The sequence below is a fragment of the Biomphalaria glabrata genome, chromosome 8 (assembly GCF_947242115.1).
Source record: "Biomphalaria glabrata chromosome 8, xgBioGlab47.1, whole genome shotgun sequence".
NCBI classification, from domain to species: Eukaryota; Metazoa; Mollusca; class Gastropoda; family Planorbidae; genus Biomphalaria; species Biomphalaria glabrata.
The window spans coordinates 11,561,242-11,578,473 of record NC_074718.1 but is presented as its reverse complement, the minus strand read 5'-3'; the positions used below and the strand labels follow the sequence as shown (position 1 = coordinate 11,578,473).

General features: G+C 34.3%; 2 protein-coding genes across 8 annotated transcripts in view; one reads left to right on the top strand and one right to left on the bottom strand.

The window, feature by feature from the left end:
• Nucleotides 1–11,367, bottom strand: part of LOC106060842 (uncharacterized) — a 149,603-nt gene extending 138,236 nt beyond the window's left edge. Inside the window, exons 1-2 of one of the 3 annotated variants that reach the window (XM_056037580.1) lie at nt 11,126–11,367; nt 5,104–5,892 (exon numbers count right to left, since the gene is read on the bottom strand). In XM_056037580.1, the coding sequence (XP_055893555.1) occupies nt 5,104–5,213 (110 nt within the window). In that variant the 5' untranslated portion in view covers nt 5,214–5,892; nt 11,126–11,367. Of the gene's footprint in view, nt 1–5,103; nt 5,893–9,635; nt 9,809–11,125 lie in introns of those variants that run through there. The other 2 variants (XM_056037577.1, XM_056037578.1) reach the window with 2 other exon arrangements.
• The window catches only part of LOC106060843 (short coiled-coil protein B-like), a 47,516-nt gene extending 30,654 nt beyond the window's left edge, over nt 1–16,862 (top strand). The window contains exons 1-5 of one of the 5 annotated variants that reach the window (XM_013218855.2): nt 11,293–11,397; nt 13,108–13,352; nt 14,131–14,190; nt 14,871–14,957; nt 15,455–16,862. In XM_013218855.2, the coding sequence (XP_013074309.1) occupies nt 13,301–13,352; nt 14,131–14,190; nt 14,871–14,957; nt 15,455–15,597 (342 nt within the window). In that variant the 5' untranslated portion in view covers nt 11,293–11,397; nt 13,108–13,300 and the 3' untranslated portion in view covers nt 15,598–16,862. Of the gene's footprint in view, nt 1–11,292; nt 11,438–13,107; nt 13,353–13,461; nt 13,556–14,130; nt 14,191–14,870; nt 14,958–15,454 lie in introns of those variants that run through there. The other 4 variants (XM_013218857.2, XM_013218856.2, XM_056037604.1 and 1 more) reach the window with 4 other exon arrangements.
• The last annotated feature ends 370 nt before the right edge of the window (nt 16,863–17,232 follow it).

Genomic DNA, 17,232 nt, shown 5'->3' with positions numbered 1-17,232 from the left:
ATGTTTATTATGTTTCAACTCCTATATCCTTTAAGGGCCACCCCAGAATTAAAGAATACCAGAATACTAACCCGTTTCCTCTCCAGACCAACCTGTCAATAATGGAGATGAAAAAAAAAGTTTTCAATGCTCTTGTCTGATAGAACTTTGGTTGACAAGAGGGTTTGTTAGATGTTTAACCACAAAAAAAGTCTGCTGAATAACAAGCTGATTAGCAATGTAACCGTACACTTTCAGTTAGCACTAAAGATAGCTTTCCATTCCACAAGATGAGAACCACTGGTCTCGACCTGGGTCAGGATTGTGACCCAGTCAGATTTGTCACTAAACACCGCCTACACACATACTCAAGGACAGAGTCGAAACAATTACACTAGGTCTATTGATTTGCTACATTTAAACGATTCTTTCTTTCTACGCGAGTCCGACAAAGCGTCTAACATTTTTTTGCTCTGAACAGACAAATAACATTAGATTAGAAGAGATTAGAAACAGGATTAACACGGCAATTGGACCCCACGATGACCTGCTAACCAATGTCAAAAAACGTTAACTTAAACTCTATGGCCGCATCACAGGACTCGAAAAGACCTTCCTTCATAGGACAGTACTAGGAAGAAGAAGAAGAGGAGGAAGACAGAAGAAGCGATGGAAAGAACATCAAAGAATGGACACACATGTCATTGAATACAATTCTATCCAAGGCAAAGGACAGAGAGGAATGGAGAAAGACGATTGACAGATCTTGTGTGGTGCTTCAACGGTTCAACAGACTAAGATAGATGAAGAAGGTGAACGTCCTGGAGTTAACTCTTTCTCTCCTAACTGAGATACCAGCGTGGATTCCACCAGAGTGTGGTAAATAATTACGGAGAGAAAGAGTTAAGGAAATTATAAGTGGATATTAGGAGTCTAAATACATTTTTGTACAGAGTATTATATATATATATATATAATTTCAATTTTTTTTTTAGTAATTTTAAGTTTTTATGTGCTAAATTGCGATTAAGTAGTTTCCTTAAATGTTTGCGTTTCTACAACAATTAGTTTAAATGTTGGCAGTTCACACAGAAAAGTGTAATAAAAGATAGTGATATTTCGCGATGTGCAGCGTAAATGTCGCAATACTCACAAGAACCTTATACCGGTCTGCAATAGGATATTATTTCTTTTTAAGTGTGACACTCCCAGCACATTTACTGTAAGCATTTTTTTTTTTCAATGCAGTGATAACTTACCATCAGAACTTTTTTTAAATATAACAAAATTTTATGGCCAATCTGCCAGAAAATATGGGACGAAAAAAACATGGCCAAAAAATTATTTCATTGCCCAAGAAAGGAAACTTGAGACAATGTCAAAGCTAGAGAACGATAAGTCTGCTCAGTCATCCAGCAAAGTCGAATAATTCTTCCATTTTGTTAGACAGCGTATCAATAAGTCCTTCAATGTATTCACAGATACAGCTCAAATCGAGCTATTTACAGTTTTCCCGCCATGTATAAAGACCTCCAATACATACAACACGAGTTGTTTAAACCAGCAACGATGTGAGCATGTGAACATTCAGGAGGATGAACAGTTGGCGCACGTGGATGAATACGACGGGACAGATTGGAGGGGGGGGGGGATGAGTTAGCTGACACATAGCGGATGGGTGGGCACTGGACAGACATTCAGACGGTAGAGTGGGCAAGCAAATGGACGTCAGAGTCAGCTGACATATTGGGGTTAGTTAAGACATTTCTACAAAAAATATGTGAAGACGTGTCCATTGTGGGGAGGGAGACGCTTTAGCATTAACTGTCTATCAGATCAAAACTAGCATCTTATGCTCTTTAAAAAAGGCATTCGCTTTTTATTTTTCTTTCGAATGAAGATTTATGTGCGGCCAGAGTATGTTTTTGGAAGAGCTATTTTCACAACTCAAGTCCAAATAATTATACTAAAGTTTCCTTCTTAGTGCATGGTCAAAGGCGCTTCTTGTCGTAGATCATACCATTGGTTGTCATCTGCACGTTTCTATGGAGCATGGACAATAAAGGAAATGTTCATTCAGTCATTAATATTGTCCAGCGTCGAACTTTTGTTTACCATTTTTTTAAATTACAGTATATTTGTGTTCTTAACTGTTTAACCATGACTTAACCCTTTAAAAAGAAAACAGTTTTAACAAAATAATAGAGAGATAGAAAATAAGCGTTAGATCACAGGTGTCCAAAGCGCGTGCTAATCCGGCGCCAGGAAATTGCAGCCCACAATGCATAACAAAGCCTCAGAAGCAATGGCACCGCAAGAGGTCAAACTTGTAATAGGAACAACTAGTTTGGCAGCTTCTTGTAAACATAAAGAGAGAGAAGGTTTACTTTACGTTTACCTTCTCAATAGGAACAACTCTGAATTGTACAGTCATAGTCAAATATTTGTCCTCAAATACAAGCAACTTTTTTTTTTGGGTGGGGATGGGGGGTGGGGGGTGGGGGTTCTACGAGGTGTCAAGTAAGAATTCGCGTCTATTAGTTACGGGATAAACATTCCTACGATGTAAATGTAATTAGCTCTTTTGTTTCCCAAGAATGATTTGAGACAGAACGATGTAATAAGACGACACCGATTCACATGACTTTGTTAGCAGTCAGGAAGTTTAGAACAACAAAATGTTTTTTTTTCCTCTTTTTATTTCCCTTATATTTAAGCATTATGAAAATGGCTTTTGCCATCAGTGCAAATTCTTTATTATGAAAATGGCTTTTACCATCAGTGCAAATTCTTTATTATGAAATGGCTTTTACCATCAGTGCAAATTCTTTATTATGAAATGGCTTTTACCATCAGTGCAAATTCTTTATCATGAAAATGGCTTTTACCATCAGTGCAAATTCTTTATTATGAAATGGATTTTACCATCAGTGCAAATTCTTTATTATGAAAATGCGTTTTTACCATCAGTGCAAATTCTTTATTATGAAAATGGCTTTTACCATCAGTGCAAATTCTTTATTATGAAATGGCTTTTACCATCAGTGCAAATTCTTTATAATGAAATGGCTTTTACCATCAGTGCAAATTCTTTATTATGAAAATGGCTTTTACCATCAGTGCAAATTCTTTATTATGAAATGGCTTTTACCATCAGTGCAAATTCTTTATTATGAAAATGGCTTTTACCATCAGTGCAAATTCTTTATTATGAAATGGCTTTTACCATCAGTGCAAATTCTTTATTATGAAAATGGCTTTTACCATCAGTGCAAATTCTTTATTATGAAATGGCTTTTACCATCAGTGCAAATTCATTATAATATAAAAGTCATACGAATACACTTTCATTTTTTTTATGTGTGTTATATGAAAAAAAACAACAACTGATAACTAATACTGACCAGTGCAGGTACAGCTGCTACACAGAATCTTAAGACAATTAGTTCAAAGCAAGTAATCATAGAAGTGCCCGAAAAACAGACATGCGAAATTTAAAATAATAAAATTACCTAAATGATTGTAAAAAGTAAAGTTCCCCTTTTAGACCTTGCGATCTATAGGGCAGACGATGTAAAGGTCATCTGTTTCTGTGGCCTACAGTTAACGAGGGTGTCATGTTGCCCGCACAACGACCAACTGCTTTTACTTCTCCTCGACTAATGTCAGGCACCCATTAGAGCTGGGTGGACTCAGAGGCGCCCAAAGATCCCGAAATTAAAATTCCAAGTCTTCACCAGGATTCGAACCCGGTTCAGAAGCCAAGCACTTTACCGCTCAGCCATACCCCAACCTTTTTGAAATGATTGTAATTTAAATAAATAGACTTTGCACTGTCTACTTACACTCAGGCATGGAAATGTGTTGTTTTTCAGAGGGGGGGGGCGTAGTGGAATACACTTTCAACCTAAAACCTGATTCTTTGTATGTATGTAAACAAGGTCAGTTAGGGCCTGTACGATGCGCTAACATTATAAAGAACACTACTTCACAATAGAGCGGTAAAAGAAAAGTGGTTACATCAAACACGACGGGATTAAATTAATAAAAAAAGCTGTTTAAAATTGACCCGTGGACACTAAGACACGGCTATCTGTAACTTGCCAAAGTTTAATCGTCTGCTGTGTGGCACTGATAAAAGAAAAACCTCGTGAAAATGTCATTCACGGCCTCGTTTTAAACAAAATAAAAATACAACCAGACCTAAGCCTATATGTATTTCATGACCGCGATTAAAACAAACAAAATAACAATTTGTATTACTTTCGAAAGCTTCTATATGACATTAAAACGTATAACGATATGTACACACGCACTTGAAACAATAAGACTGCAAGTTCATTAAAAGAGTGGACTTATAGAAAGGTTTCTTTAGGTATTCTAAATACATGCAGAAAAAAAAAAGGGGAAGACATTACAAATTAATTGAAGATTAACATATAGACTCTAGCTCAGTGGCAAAGCTCATTTACATATACCGAAAAAGAATAACAGATGAAACATTATACGCACTTACAAAGTCAACAGACCAGAGATTTACATAACATGTAATATACATTAAAACTAGATCAAAGTACTAAAAAAAATGGGTTTATAGGAAATGGGTTTGTATCAAGTAACATTATATCACCAAAAGACATGTAGTATATGATATATTATTGTCGCTTAGACGCAGACGTTTATTTTAATCAAAATTGAAGTGAAAGACTGGTGTGTGTGTGTGTCTCTGAGTAAGCGAGACAGAGAGACAGGTGGAATAGGTGCATGTCGTCAAAATGGTGACAGTGACTTTAAAAAAAAAAAAAAAGAAGCCAAGACCAGAGTAGGGTGAACTTTTCCCGTCTAGACACATACCGTGTTCTCTATTTCCCAAGCCAGTACAACGATGTATACTCACTGTCATTAACAGAAAATTAACAGGAAAACGATTGCAAGGTAAAATAAGCTATAAAATGGGGGGGGGGGGGGAAGCCTCCTAATATAACATTTGAATCAGACCACTGCCTTTTAGACACAGTGACTAGACATATCACGTGAATGCTTACGCACCCCACACCCCCCCAACCACTCCAAAAATCATCCTCTCCCACTGCCAGTCACACATACACAGGTTTCTCTACTCACTGTATGTAATAAATCCGGCCGTCAGCTTGCAGCTTGGCTTCCCATCCATCGTCCAGCTGTGCGTTTAACTTGTCCAAAAAACTTGCGCGGCCGGTCATCACTTCGGACATCACTACAGCTGCTGTTTAGTCGGTCTGTATCCCACACTCTTATTAGCTCGTTTCAAAGTCGTCTCTTGTATTATTTTCCGTTATTGGCGGCTAATGACTAACCGGCCAGCGGCAGCAAGTGTCACCCTCCTCCTTCGAGCCCCTCCTGCATCCAGCCAATGTAGACTTGACAGATACACTCGCCGTTAATGTTTACCAACATTCCGAAAAGGTCAGACGCTCATGTAGTGGGGGGAAAAAAAGTTTTTTTTCTCTTCTTTCGAACGTTCCCTGTTCTGTCTTGCTGTTTCGGTGATAGAATAACTTGTATTTCGCTACATCCCTGAACACCAAAAAGGCTTGCATGCCCAGTTTTTAGGGGGGCGGCCAACAGAAGGGAAGCGAGTGTAAGAACAAAGTACGGATCAATTGGATTAGGTGACGTTGGTTTTATCCATCACACTTCTGGAACTTGTACATCTCGTACACAAAACGTCTCGATCTTAATCTTTCCTCTTTCTTAAAAAATCTTTCAACTCCAACACTGGTAACAAAAACACTCATCTAACATCCTGTCACCACTGGCTGGAAAAGACGCCTTCCTGCCATCTGCGGTCACCAGATCGTGGCTCAAATACTCGGCACTGTGGGTATCGATACTTCCATGTGACACTTTTCCATTAGCTCAGAGAAGCTTGACCTGAGAGCGAAGAAAAAGGCAAAAGTATTTATCGATTACTTTTTTTTCCTCCCCCATAAACCATAAGAAAACAAAATAAACTTCTCGTCATCGAGTAATATGTTCTTTTTTTGATTTACAGACGTTCCTTCCTACGGGAAAAAAAAAAAAGAAAAAAAGCAAGGCACCATAAATGTGTTTATCTAAATCTAATTATTCGTGTTGATTACTAATTGAAACTGTAGTCCTACTAGGTCATAACTTGTCTTTTTTTTTTTCTGTGACAATAATGTCCTTAATAAATGTGAGTTTTCTTAATGAAAAACATAATCTTCAGACTATTGAGTGTTTGACTCAGTTTGTTTTGGAAATATTTCATTATTAAGTAACGCAATGGTTTTTTTTTTAAATTATGGATTCCTATATTAGAAAACAATAAAGAAAAAATAACTTGCAGTCCAGTTATTATGTAAACTAGACAAAGTAATGGGCCTTAGAGTTAACAGAGTTTCTAATTTTTAGTAAGTTTATGTTTATAACCATTTATAATTACACATTTTCTCTCTACCTATTAACTATAAGAAAATCCCAAAGCCAAGTTTTTTTTTTTAAAGTTATGTGAGCGTATTAGTTTAGTTATGGAAGTCTTGATAAAATAGCGTATAATTGCTCATTAAAACCTCTAACAAAAATTTTGCATTAAGCATATCAGACGAGTTTCACATACTGTATTGTATTGCTACATATTGGATGAATAGACATAGTAGGCATATGGTTCATTTATTGTATTCAATGACGACCACTTCTGTCATGCAGGGAGTTGAGAGCATTGGCTTCGGATTTCCGTGCCTCTGCATAGGTGAGTCAGAAATGCTCGGCTTCATATTGAGCATGATATACAAACTGGAGCCTGTGTGGATGACTACAATTACTACATCTTATGTATTTTAAAACGTGCAAAGTTCTATGAAACTGATCGCCTTTGATGAGAGGAAGAAAGAGAAAAAGAGAGAAGAAGAAGAAGAGGGGCAGAGAAAGAGGAGAGAGAGTTTCATATGTACACTACCTGTATTTCGTGAAATAGTTATAAAAGACGGGTCAGCTAGTAGATAGAAAACCAGCGTAAATTTATATTTAATCATACTCTGGGATATTTAAGAAAAAGTCTTTATAATTTTTGTAATAGCTGTGTAGGTAACATTAGTACTTAAAAATATCATTACCGTCGAATTACCGACTAAACGAAGTGTCACATTTAGGTAAACAAAAAAATGCATTTCGCTAATTATTACCTAAGCTTTTGAATCAGGCAATCAAACTGTCAATGAAAAATGTTAATGAAGTGATAATGAGCATTTCTTTGGCTTCCCAGGATTACAAATATCAATGCAGTCCAGAGGCCACCCTAGAAGTGACGTGCTCTTGATCACTATACACATAAGCTTAAATGTGATTGAATTACGTTAACACAGTGAAGCAAATTTTCATGCAGAAATTAGCATTTATATATATATAAGGCTTGTCTTCGAGTCCGAAGATTAGCGAGGAATGCAGTATTTCCCGTGGCTGCGCAGCCCCAGCTGTGACCTACATATTTTGCCACATCCAGGGCAAGCATAACCTTTGTCTGCAGGTGGTCGATTTAGATTTTCTTTTCGCCGTCTGCGTTTGTCCTCGGCAGCAGATTTTCTTTTGGTCTCAAATGTGTATGCCGCGGCCTTCGTGAGTGACCTCCAGCTGTCTCGTTCTGAGGCCGCATGCAACCAGGTGCTCTCTTCTATGTCAGCCAAGGAAAGTTGACGCCTATGCTGGTCTTTGAAGCGTTTCCGTGGGGTGCCTCTGTTACGTCGACCACCTTTTAGCGCGCCAAAAAAAGACTGCTTTTGGTATACGTTCGTCTCCCATAAAACGCTCAGCGTAACTGTCGGGCCATCAGAAGTCTCTCTATATTGTTCATACCGGCCATTTTGACCTCAACGGGTCGTCTGGTTTGGACCTAGAACTTCACTTAAATTCCTCTTGCTTCCGTCAAGTTACGTCACTGCTTAAAACGGTTTTTCTTTTTTCCTCTTCAAATTAAGCTTTAGGCCTACATTTAATACATTTAATATATAAGACCACGACATCCTTATAGCGTAAATTGATTTTGTTTATTTTAGGTGAGATTTTAAAGTTAAACCATCACTTGCCCCATTGCAGCCAGGGGGATTTTGAGTTTAAAATCCTCTCAAGGTGGTTTTGAGGTTAAAACCCCCTCTCATGTAAAAAAAAAATGCAAACGACAGTCACCAAATTCCATGAGTGTAGCCAAGGGAGTTTTGAAATTAAAACCCTACTCCAAAAATTTGTTGACAACAAATCACCCTATTCAATATAAGACTAAATCATACTACTTCTTCTTCTAGTCAGCTTTATTGCTGCTGAGCTCTTTTGCAGACTGTGCCAAGAAAAAATAGTGTGTTTTCTTTAGTTTTTCAGCACTGCCGTACAGGGTGTTGGTTATGTTGGGCTGTAGTGGAAACTTGGAGAGTCACTAAAACAAATATGAAAAAGCTCCAGATTTTTGTTAACAGATGCCTACGCCGGATATTAGGAATTAGGTGGCCAGAAAAGATAACTACTATCGATTTGTGGGAGAGAACTAGACAAAAGCCCATAGCCCAAGACATCACAAAACGAAAATGGAGCTAGATAGGGCACACCCTGCGAAAACCAGCTACCAAAGGCAGGCATTTGACTGGAACCCACAAGGAAAGAGGAAAATGGCAGACCAAAGCAAACCTGGAAAAGGTCAGTCATCAGTGACGCTGAGGGTACTGGAATGACATGGGAGCAGATGAAGAAAGCTGCTCAGAACCGAGTTCGGTGGAGAGGTGTGGTTGCGGCCCTATACTCCTTTGGGAGTACACAGGATTAAGTAAGAGTAAGTAGTGGAAGTAGGGTCTGCTTAAGGTGGATTAGGAAGGGGCATTCAAAGAGGATATGGTTTACTTTTTCATAAGGCTGGCGCAGTGTCTACAAAAAGATGAGGAGTGGAATTTATTTTGATTAGATGGTAATTTATAAGAGGTGTGTGTCCTGTTCTTAGTTGGAAAATTGTAGATTGTTCTTTGCGGGGAGGAAGTTAATACTGTCCAGTTTGTTAGGCATAGTCATTTCTTTGTACATGGCTCTGCCAGTGTTTCCTGATGACCATTGGTTGAGCCACTCCTCTTTGTGATTGTTGACTAACATTGACATTAGGGTGAGGTACTTAACAGGTCTATCTGGTTGTTCCATAGATGATCCTGCCTTTGATAGTTTATCTGCCTTTTCATTTCCCATGATGCCAATGTGCCCAGGGATCCACTGTTGTGTGATATTGATACAAAAGTCACCAGATTCTATCAGCGTAGCCAAGAGGGGTTTTGTGTATAAAAAAAAAACTCCAGAGGGCTAAGTTAAAACCCCCTCCAGAGGGTTTAGCGTTTACCCCACCCCCATACAAAAACCTTTGTGATTAAAACCCCCTCTTCATTATTATTCTAAAGCAAACTACAGTCACCAAATTCTACAAGCGTAGCTAATGGTGCTTTCACCAAATGCTTTGAGTTTGTTAAAAAAACCTCAACAGATGGTTTTGACTATAAAGCTTCCCTTTTCCCCTAAAGCAACTACAGTAACCAAATTCAATGAGTGTAGCCAAGAGAGATTACAAATTTCTACCATTCGCTGGGCTACATTAATAAGGTGCACTGAAAAGCAGATTTGGTTTTTGAACTTACTTTTTTAATAGCAGGAGAATGCACTGTAGCTACCTCAGAATATGAATTTTTGTTTTGTTTTAAATACCAGGAATTGTGTTTGGCAGTGACATTCCGCCTCTATCCTGCTGGGAAAGCTCTTAGAAGACCCCCAGGCTGGCAAGGGCAGGGTGTCTACAGTCTTTCCACTAACTCCAGGAAGAACTTAATCTAGGGTACAATAAATGTCTTCTGAAAGAATGATGGGTCCGAAAGTAAAAAGATTAATTATGTACACGCATATATATATAGATATATACACATATGGGAAGGAGGAGCATTTTTACCAATTTGTCCTAGCATATGGAATGAGGAATGTGCCTTTTAATAATCAATAATGCGGCGGTCCTTTATCATTGTGTCTTTCTGAGTATTTTATTTGGTTTGGTTTTTGTCTATCTTATATAATACAGACGTTACCTCAAAAAAGAAGATGATTACTAGGATCTATATTAGGCCTATATAAGACCTATATAGTCATATCTAGACCTGATCTAGGTCTAGTATATCAATCTAACTTCTAGAATCTAGTCTAGATCTAGATATTCTACTCTGGAAAAATAGAATCTGGGCTTATATTAGATCTAAATTACTAGATTCATAAGATTGAGATTCTAAATCTTTCTAGATCTAGACAAGTGACAGTCTATAATCTTTAGATCTAGAATTATAGAGACTAGAGTCTACATTAATAGTAGGCTAGATCTAATAGAATCTAGATCTACTGCATAGATTATTGTATAATCAGATATAAATATATTATTTAATTATTATATATAACTTGAACTGGTTGTATACTGTACTCTGTAGTGTTTAGATCTGTATATTATTTAATTATGGCATCTAAACTATTACCAATCATTATACTTTATAGTCTATATTCTATATTATATACTTAATACTAGATTACTAGAATGACTAGATCTATACTGATAATACTGATACTACATTTATTTTATTAAAATTATACCTAGATGCCTAGATCTATATTATATTGGTCTAGTAGTCTATATTACATTCATTACACGTCTATATTACATTCATTACACTAACTTGACTAAGACTCATTATAGTCTAATTATTTACACAACACTGACTACACTGTACAGTGTACAGTCACATACAGTGAGTAGCTTATAGATCTAGTATACTAGTGTGACAGTGTCTAGTCTAGTAACTAGTTATAGGTAGTAGATAAGTTATAACTATAAACTTAAAACTAGATTAGTATAAACTATTAATAGTATAATTAAAAATAATTAAATTGCTAGATCTATAGTCTATAGTACTATACTACTATAGTTCTATAGTCTATACTCTATACTGAGTGAAAAATATATTGAATATTAAATTGTCGTTTTAATTGACAGGCAAACTTAAAAAAAAGGATAAGATTTAATATAGATCTATCTAGAATCTAGATCTAAGAATGGATCTACTCTAGATTCTAAATGCGCTATTAGAATACTTACTGCATAATGTAGAGTTTAATAATGTTTCACTACGTCTTGCATATCACTATACATGCAACTAATTTAACACTAAATTATTAAACATCTAGGACTACTTTTTTAGAAAGCCCTTTCCTTTTCGTCTGCAGAGCTGGCCATATCCAAGGTAAACTGTGGATCCGCGGCGAATGTCCGGCGCATTCACGAATTGTGAACACGATTATCTATGATGCAGAGTCACGTGATACACATAATCATGGAACACATCTATTGACTAGTCTAGTATTAATTTTGTAAATACTTTAGAACGAGCTTAGATCTACAAAATAATTAGTTAGATTATCTAGTTAATCTAGATATTATCTATAGATCAATACTTTTTAGAAAAAAATAGTTCTCTCTAGACAGTCTAGATCTAAACAAACTATTCTTCTACTCTTATTTATCTGACTATGAACTATGATTTACTATCACTCAAAATACTCAAATCACTGTGACTGTGGTGTCACTGTGACTGTGTCACAGACAGTGTGTGTCATTTCAATATTCGACAATATCAATGTTTCATTTATGAATTTGACATAATATGGGATTATCATGATTATGGCTTTACTTTAAAAATTATATGGATTGTCACTGAATCATTGTGATTGTCATTGTGTGTCTCAAGTGTATGTGAATGTGAGTGACTGTCACTGTTTTAAATTTAAGACTCAAGTCAAGACTCAGTCAAGTCAGTGAGTCAGTGACTGTCTTCCATTCACTATCGTGAATAAATCACTCATAATCATATTTCCGTGTCATATCATTGAATGATTGAGTTATAGTATAATAAAAATTAAATAAGTCTTTATTATTATAAGTAATGCAGTGTTATTTATAGGCCTATAATATATATTATATATTTACAGTGTTATTTTTGTAAAATGATAGGTGCCGGCACTTAGTGATGGATTGCAATATAACTTTTAACTACTAATAAATTAATAATAAACGTTAAAATACAAGAAAAGTAATATTTTTCCCCACGTTGAAAATAGCAGTACACACACTCAGTGTGTACCGTCACAAAAAGCACTATATATATATAATATATATATGTATGTATATATGTACTTTTAAATGTAGAATCTAGGATCTTTATAGAATCTAGATTCTAGATCATGAGATCAATACTAGATCTAATACTACTAGTAGAGATTCTAGATATGATAAATCTAGCTAGTAGATCTCAAATTCTAGTAGAAATTTCTATAAATCAAATTTAAGAACATAAAATTAAAATGTTATCTAACCTTGGTTAGGCCAATAATAATGCATCCTCAGTTTAGGACCCCTCAACTCAAGAAAACATTAAGAAACAAAATTATAGAGCAGTGAGATTCATAACAAATAAATATTCACATTCGACGTGAGTAACACCTTTAGTTTAGTAAAATCACTAAATTTAGAAAGCCTTCAGGATAGAAGACTTAACAGTAAAATAGCAATTATACATAAAACACTGAACCAAAATCTTCAAATACAAAAACAAAATTTAATTAAATACTCAGAAAGACACAAAGATAAAGGCATATTCCTTGTTCCATATGCTAGGACAAATTTGTACGAATGCTCTTTCTTCCTTAGCGCTATTAGAGCATGGAATGAGTTGCCTGAGCTAGCCAGGAAAACTAGTGACTTGGCAGAATTTAGGTCATTGGTTAATATGCATGACTAAATGCATGACGCATAGGATGTAATCATCTTCTTTTTTGAAGTAACGTCTGTACTCTACTCTACTCTACTCTACTCTACTCTACTCTACTCTACTCTACTCTACTCTGTACTATACTATACTATATTATACTATAAATTTTTTAAAAAATTAATCTGTATTCTTTATTATGTTTTTTGTTGTTGTTCAGTGGCAGTGAGAATATTTCATCGAAGTACTGGTACTGCAAATTTTAAGTGAGATCTTCAATGTAATTTCTGATTTTTTACTTTTTTTTTTTGTAAAGGCATCCTGAGACCTAGATCCAGCTTCTGCATAATAAAGTGCATTGAAAAGCAACTAAGACACACACATTTATTAGAAATTGGAATAAGAAGGCCTCAATTATTGCCATAACCTTGGGCACATGTTAACTATCTAGAAGCTTCAAATCTTTAATATTTAATGAAAATATTGACAAGTACACAAAGTAGCCTACAATGTCAAACAGTGAATTAAGCAACATTCATTTATCCAGTGATAGTGATCAGGGTAAGTCTATTATAGCATATAGGATAGCCTTTTTTTTTAGATCAGCATCCAGGTTCTGCCCTCCATGAAGTTCTGACTTGAATAGTATAGATTAATAGTATATATAAATATAAAAATATAAGTCATGCATGTATTAATTGAATTCAAACCTTTTTTTTTTTTTTTTTTGTTGCAACTGGTAGGGCAAGGATATGCTTCAAAAGGTAGATCAGAATTCAATTCCTAAAATAAGAATGAAAATAATCACTGACATGATTTCAAATAATCAAAAAATATCTTTAATTTCAAAAAAATCATGCAATATTTTATACATCCAGTTGCATTTTTATTACTGTTTGTAAGAACAAAATTAAGTAACATTAACTCATATATAATATACATTTCTTTTTCTTTTTTAATTGGTATCAAAATTATTTATTAAAATTATGATTGTATGAAAATATTGATTGCCCGTGACCCATTTAAACTATTACATTAATGATGTGTTCTAGTTATTATTTGAAAACATTTTTTTTTTATAATTTGACAAAGCACTTAGTACACGATTAAATGTATTTTTTTCTCAGCATTGAATACTCCATGTCTATAACCATATTTTATCATTAAAATTATAATCATTTGCTGTAAAAAAAAAGAAGTTATTTTTACTTGTTAGACATGTCAAAGGTAAAAAAAAAAAGACTTTAAAACCATAATATATATATACTTATACAAGATTCATTGTTAATTGATTATATTTTGTATATAATTATATTTACATTTGTTTGCTCTGTTTTAGGAGAACAGGACAGGCGAGACAGTAAAAATGATCATTTTATTGGTATAACAAGTCCAATAAGTAAGTTTTAATTGTTTATATTATAATAGGGAGTTTCTGGGGTGATATCTACACAATAATATATAATTGGGTTGGATTGTATCTTGTGAGTCTCTTTGTTTGTTCTTTGATGGGCAGTTGTTCATGTCTTTCACCAACTGACATTAGATTATAAATAAAATATATTTTATGATTAGGATTTCATATATGTATTAGAAATTCAGGGTTTAAACACTAGTTGGGGGTTTAGGATTTGATTGGTACCTGTTATAAAACAAAATCAAGGTATTAATAAATTATAGTTAAATAAGTTTGTTTTGCATGTTTTAGATGGCTCTTCAGAATTAAAGACCATTATATCACATTACAAACGTCCCGCAAAGCTGTGGGCAGGGTTAGAGCCCAGGACCATGGTGACAATAGTCCATAGCGCATACCACATGACCAGTAAGCCATTCTGAAAATATTATATCAGAAAGTTTCTCTTCTGTATTTTTGCAAAACTAGAAACCTAGCTCTCTCAAGCAGTTCTCTGATCTCTGTAAATTAATTATAGTTACTCTATGTCTAGATTTGGAAATATGTTGTTTAAAGTAAGAGCTGGTATTGTATTGATACATCAGTTTAAAAGTTCATTTGTTATAGACTTTTGTATATATATATATTTCAAACAGTTTTATTTTGAATGCACTTCTCTCTAGGTCTAGATCCAGATGCCAATCCTGATGATGAAGAGGAGAAACAGAGATTGATCGCCCAGGTGTTGGAAAGACAAAACACTTTAGATGGTAAGAATTGACATTTCTTTTTTGTGCATCCATTGCATTTTTTTTTTCATTCAACAGGAGATAAAATGATAGATTCACTTAGGAGTAAGTAATGAGCAACAAAGACTTAATGAAAGTGCTCTAGACATTTTGTGCTGTAACTTTTATTCAAGTGGAGATAAAACAAGTGTTCTTATTTTATTGTATTTAATTAAAAATGGACTAACAGAATAAAAAATATGTATAATCCTAATGAAAATCTGAACTGCTGTCTTAATAATATCAGTATATTTGTGAAAATGTCAAAACCTGTCTGTCCACCTGCATTCGGACCCATGCGCAAATCCATCAGGGTAGGGGTGGGGCATTTGTTTGTGTATGACCATAAACTTCAAGTTTAGAGTAAATGCTGTCCTGAAGTGTAATAGTTTAATGGTATGAAAGGGATATGCATATTTCTTGCTAGTATACACATGTAAAATATTTGTATATAATGAATTCAATGTGTTCCTCAATAGATTTATCTTCTCGTGTGGACTCTGTCAAAGTGGAGAACCTAAAACTCAAGTCAGAGAATCAAGTTCTAGGACAGTACATAGAAAACTTGATGGCTGCAAGTAGCGTGTTCTCATCAGCTTCTCCAAAAGCCAAGAAAAAGTAATACTTGGACTACAATACAAATAATCTGTCTATTTTACACTATAGCACAGCAAGCGCTCCAATTTTGTAGAAATGATCCATTCTATTCTCTAGATTTTAAGAGATCTGACTTTCTGTATGTGTTTGGTTTTTGAAAATGTGAACAGCTTTTCATGTGATGAAAAGATTCTTAGTTTAAATGGTTTCTTTTTGCCTTTTCCTTTTGTTTAAAAAATAATGCATCTCTATACTTTGTTATGATTGGAACAGGTTTAGGAAAAGATCGTCCTGAGTTTGAAGTAGTGACATTGGTGGAATCTTTTTTTGGGGGGGAAATAGTAGACCTATCAAAAGTTTCACCAACTCAAAGTGACTACTAAATCATATCTGGGTTAGTCATTATGCCTGTCACAATAAACTCTTTCAACAGAATAAAGTTAACAATGTTCCCCATGGACTGCAAGGAAACAGTATTCTCTGTTTTTTTATCATATTTTTGAATCTGGTGTATATATCAAGAACTGTTTATAATCAACTTGTACTAAGCATTTTTTTGTTTATGTTAGCATTGTGATGAAGTTATTGTACATTAAAGAATTCAACAATTGAAAAGTTAGTCATTCCTGTGTATGGACATTTAAAAAATAGCCTACAGTAAACCCTACTATATGTATAAAATAACAAGTTGACTTTTAAATAATTTATCATTCATCCTTTAAGGATAACAAAAAATGAAGAAAAATTGTATTCAAGTATGTTGGGTTTTTTTTTTTGTTGCAAAAAAAACAATATTTTAAGCAAATGTTATCATTTAATTTGATACAGAGGACTAAGATTTAGGCACAATTTTTTTCTTATTTACATTATTGTTTGTTTGTTGTTTTTTTTTAACCAAAGTAACATCCTTAAAATATTTTAGTTCATTGTTTATACAATTGACTAATACCTATTCATTTGTATTCATGTTTTGTATTTCTAAAATTAAGTGTGGGGCTTAGTGCAATAAATACTTTTGTCATTATGTTGTTTTTATATGGTAATACCTATTTCCAATGAATGTTCTGTCACTTAATCAAAATCAACTTATTTATGTTTCATATGCTTGTAAATTCAGATGCATTTAAAGCTATAGCCTTCATCTTGTGATTATTCAAATTGGCTTGTGACATCACCCCATGTCTTTGTATTTATTTTTCTTTAAGTATAAATGATCTAATTATTATTCAGTATTTTTAACTTTTTGATTTTTTTTAGAAACCAATAAACGTCTGCTTTTAAGCACCAAACTTTGATGCATTTATTTTCACTTAATTTATCATATTCTGGATATATAGGTATTTAGTTCTACATAACAAAACTCTAGTAGTAAAAAATGTGGTTTTTGAATGTACTGTTTTTATTGTTTGGTGTTCATTAGTTGGCTTTCAAGTTTTTAAAATAGATACTGGTACTCATGTAAGGCTTTAAAATAATAATTAGAATCTTGAATTGAAATAAAGAAATTTGGCATCTAAGTAAACAGCATAAATAGTCACAGGTTCTTGTACAGAACTAATAGGACAATGTTAATCCAGGATACTTTGGATAATGCTGACTGCCCAATGCTAGACCTAGCAATTTAAATTGATATTAAGTCCAGTAAACTTGGAACTCACTA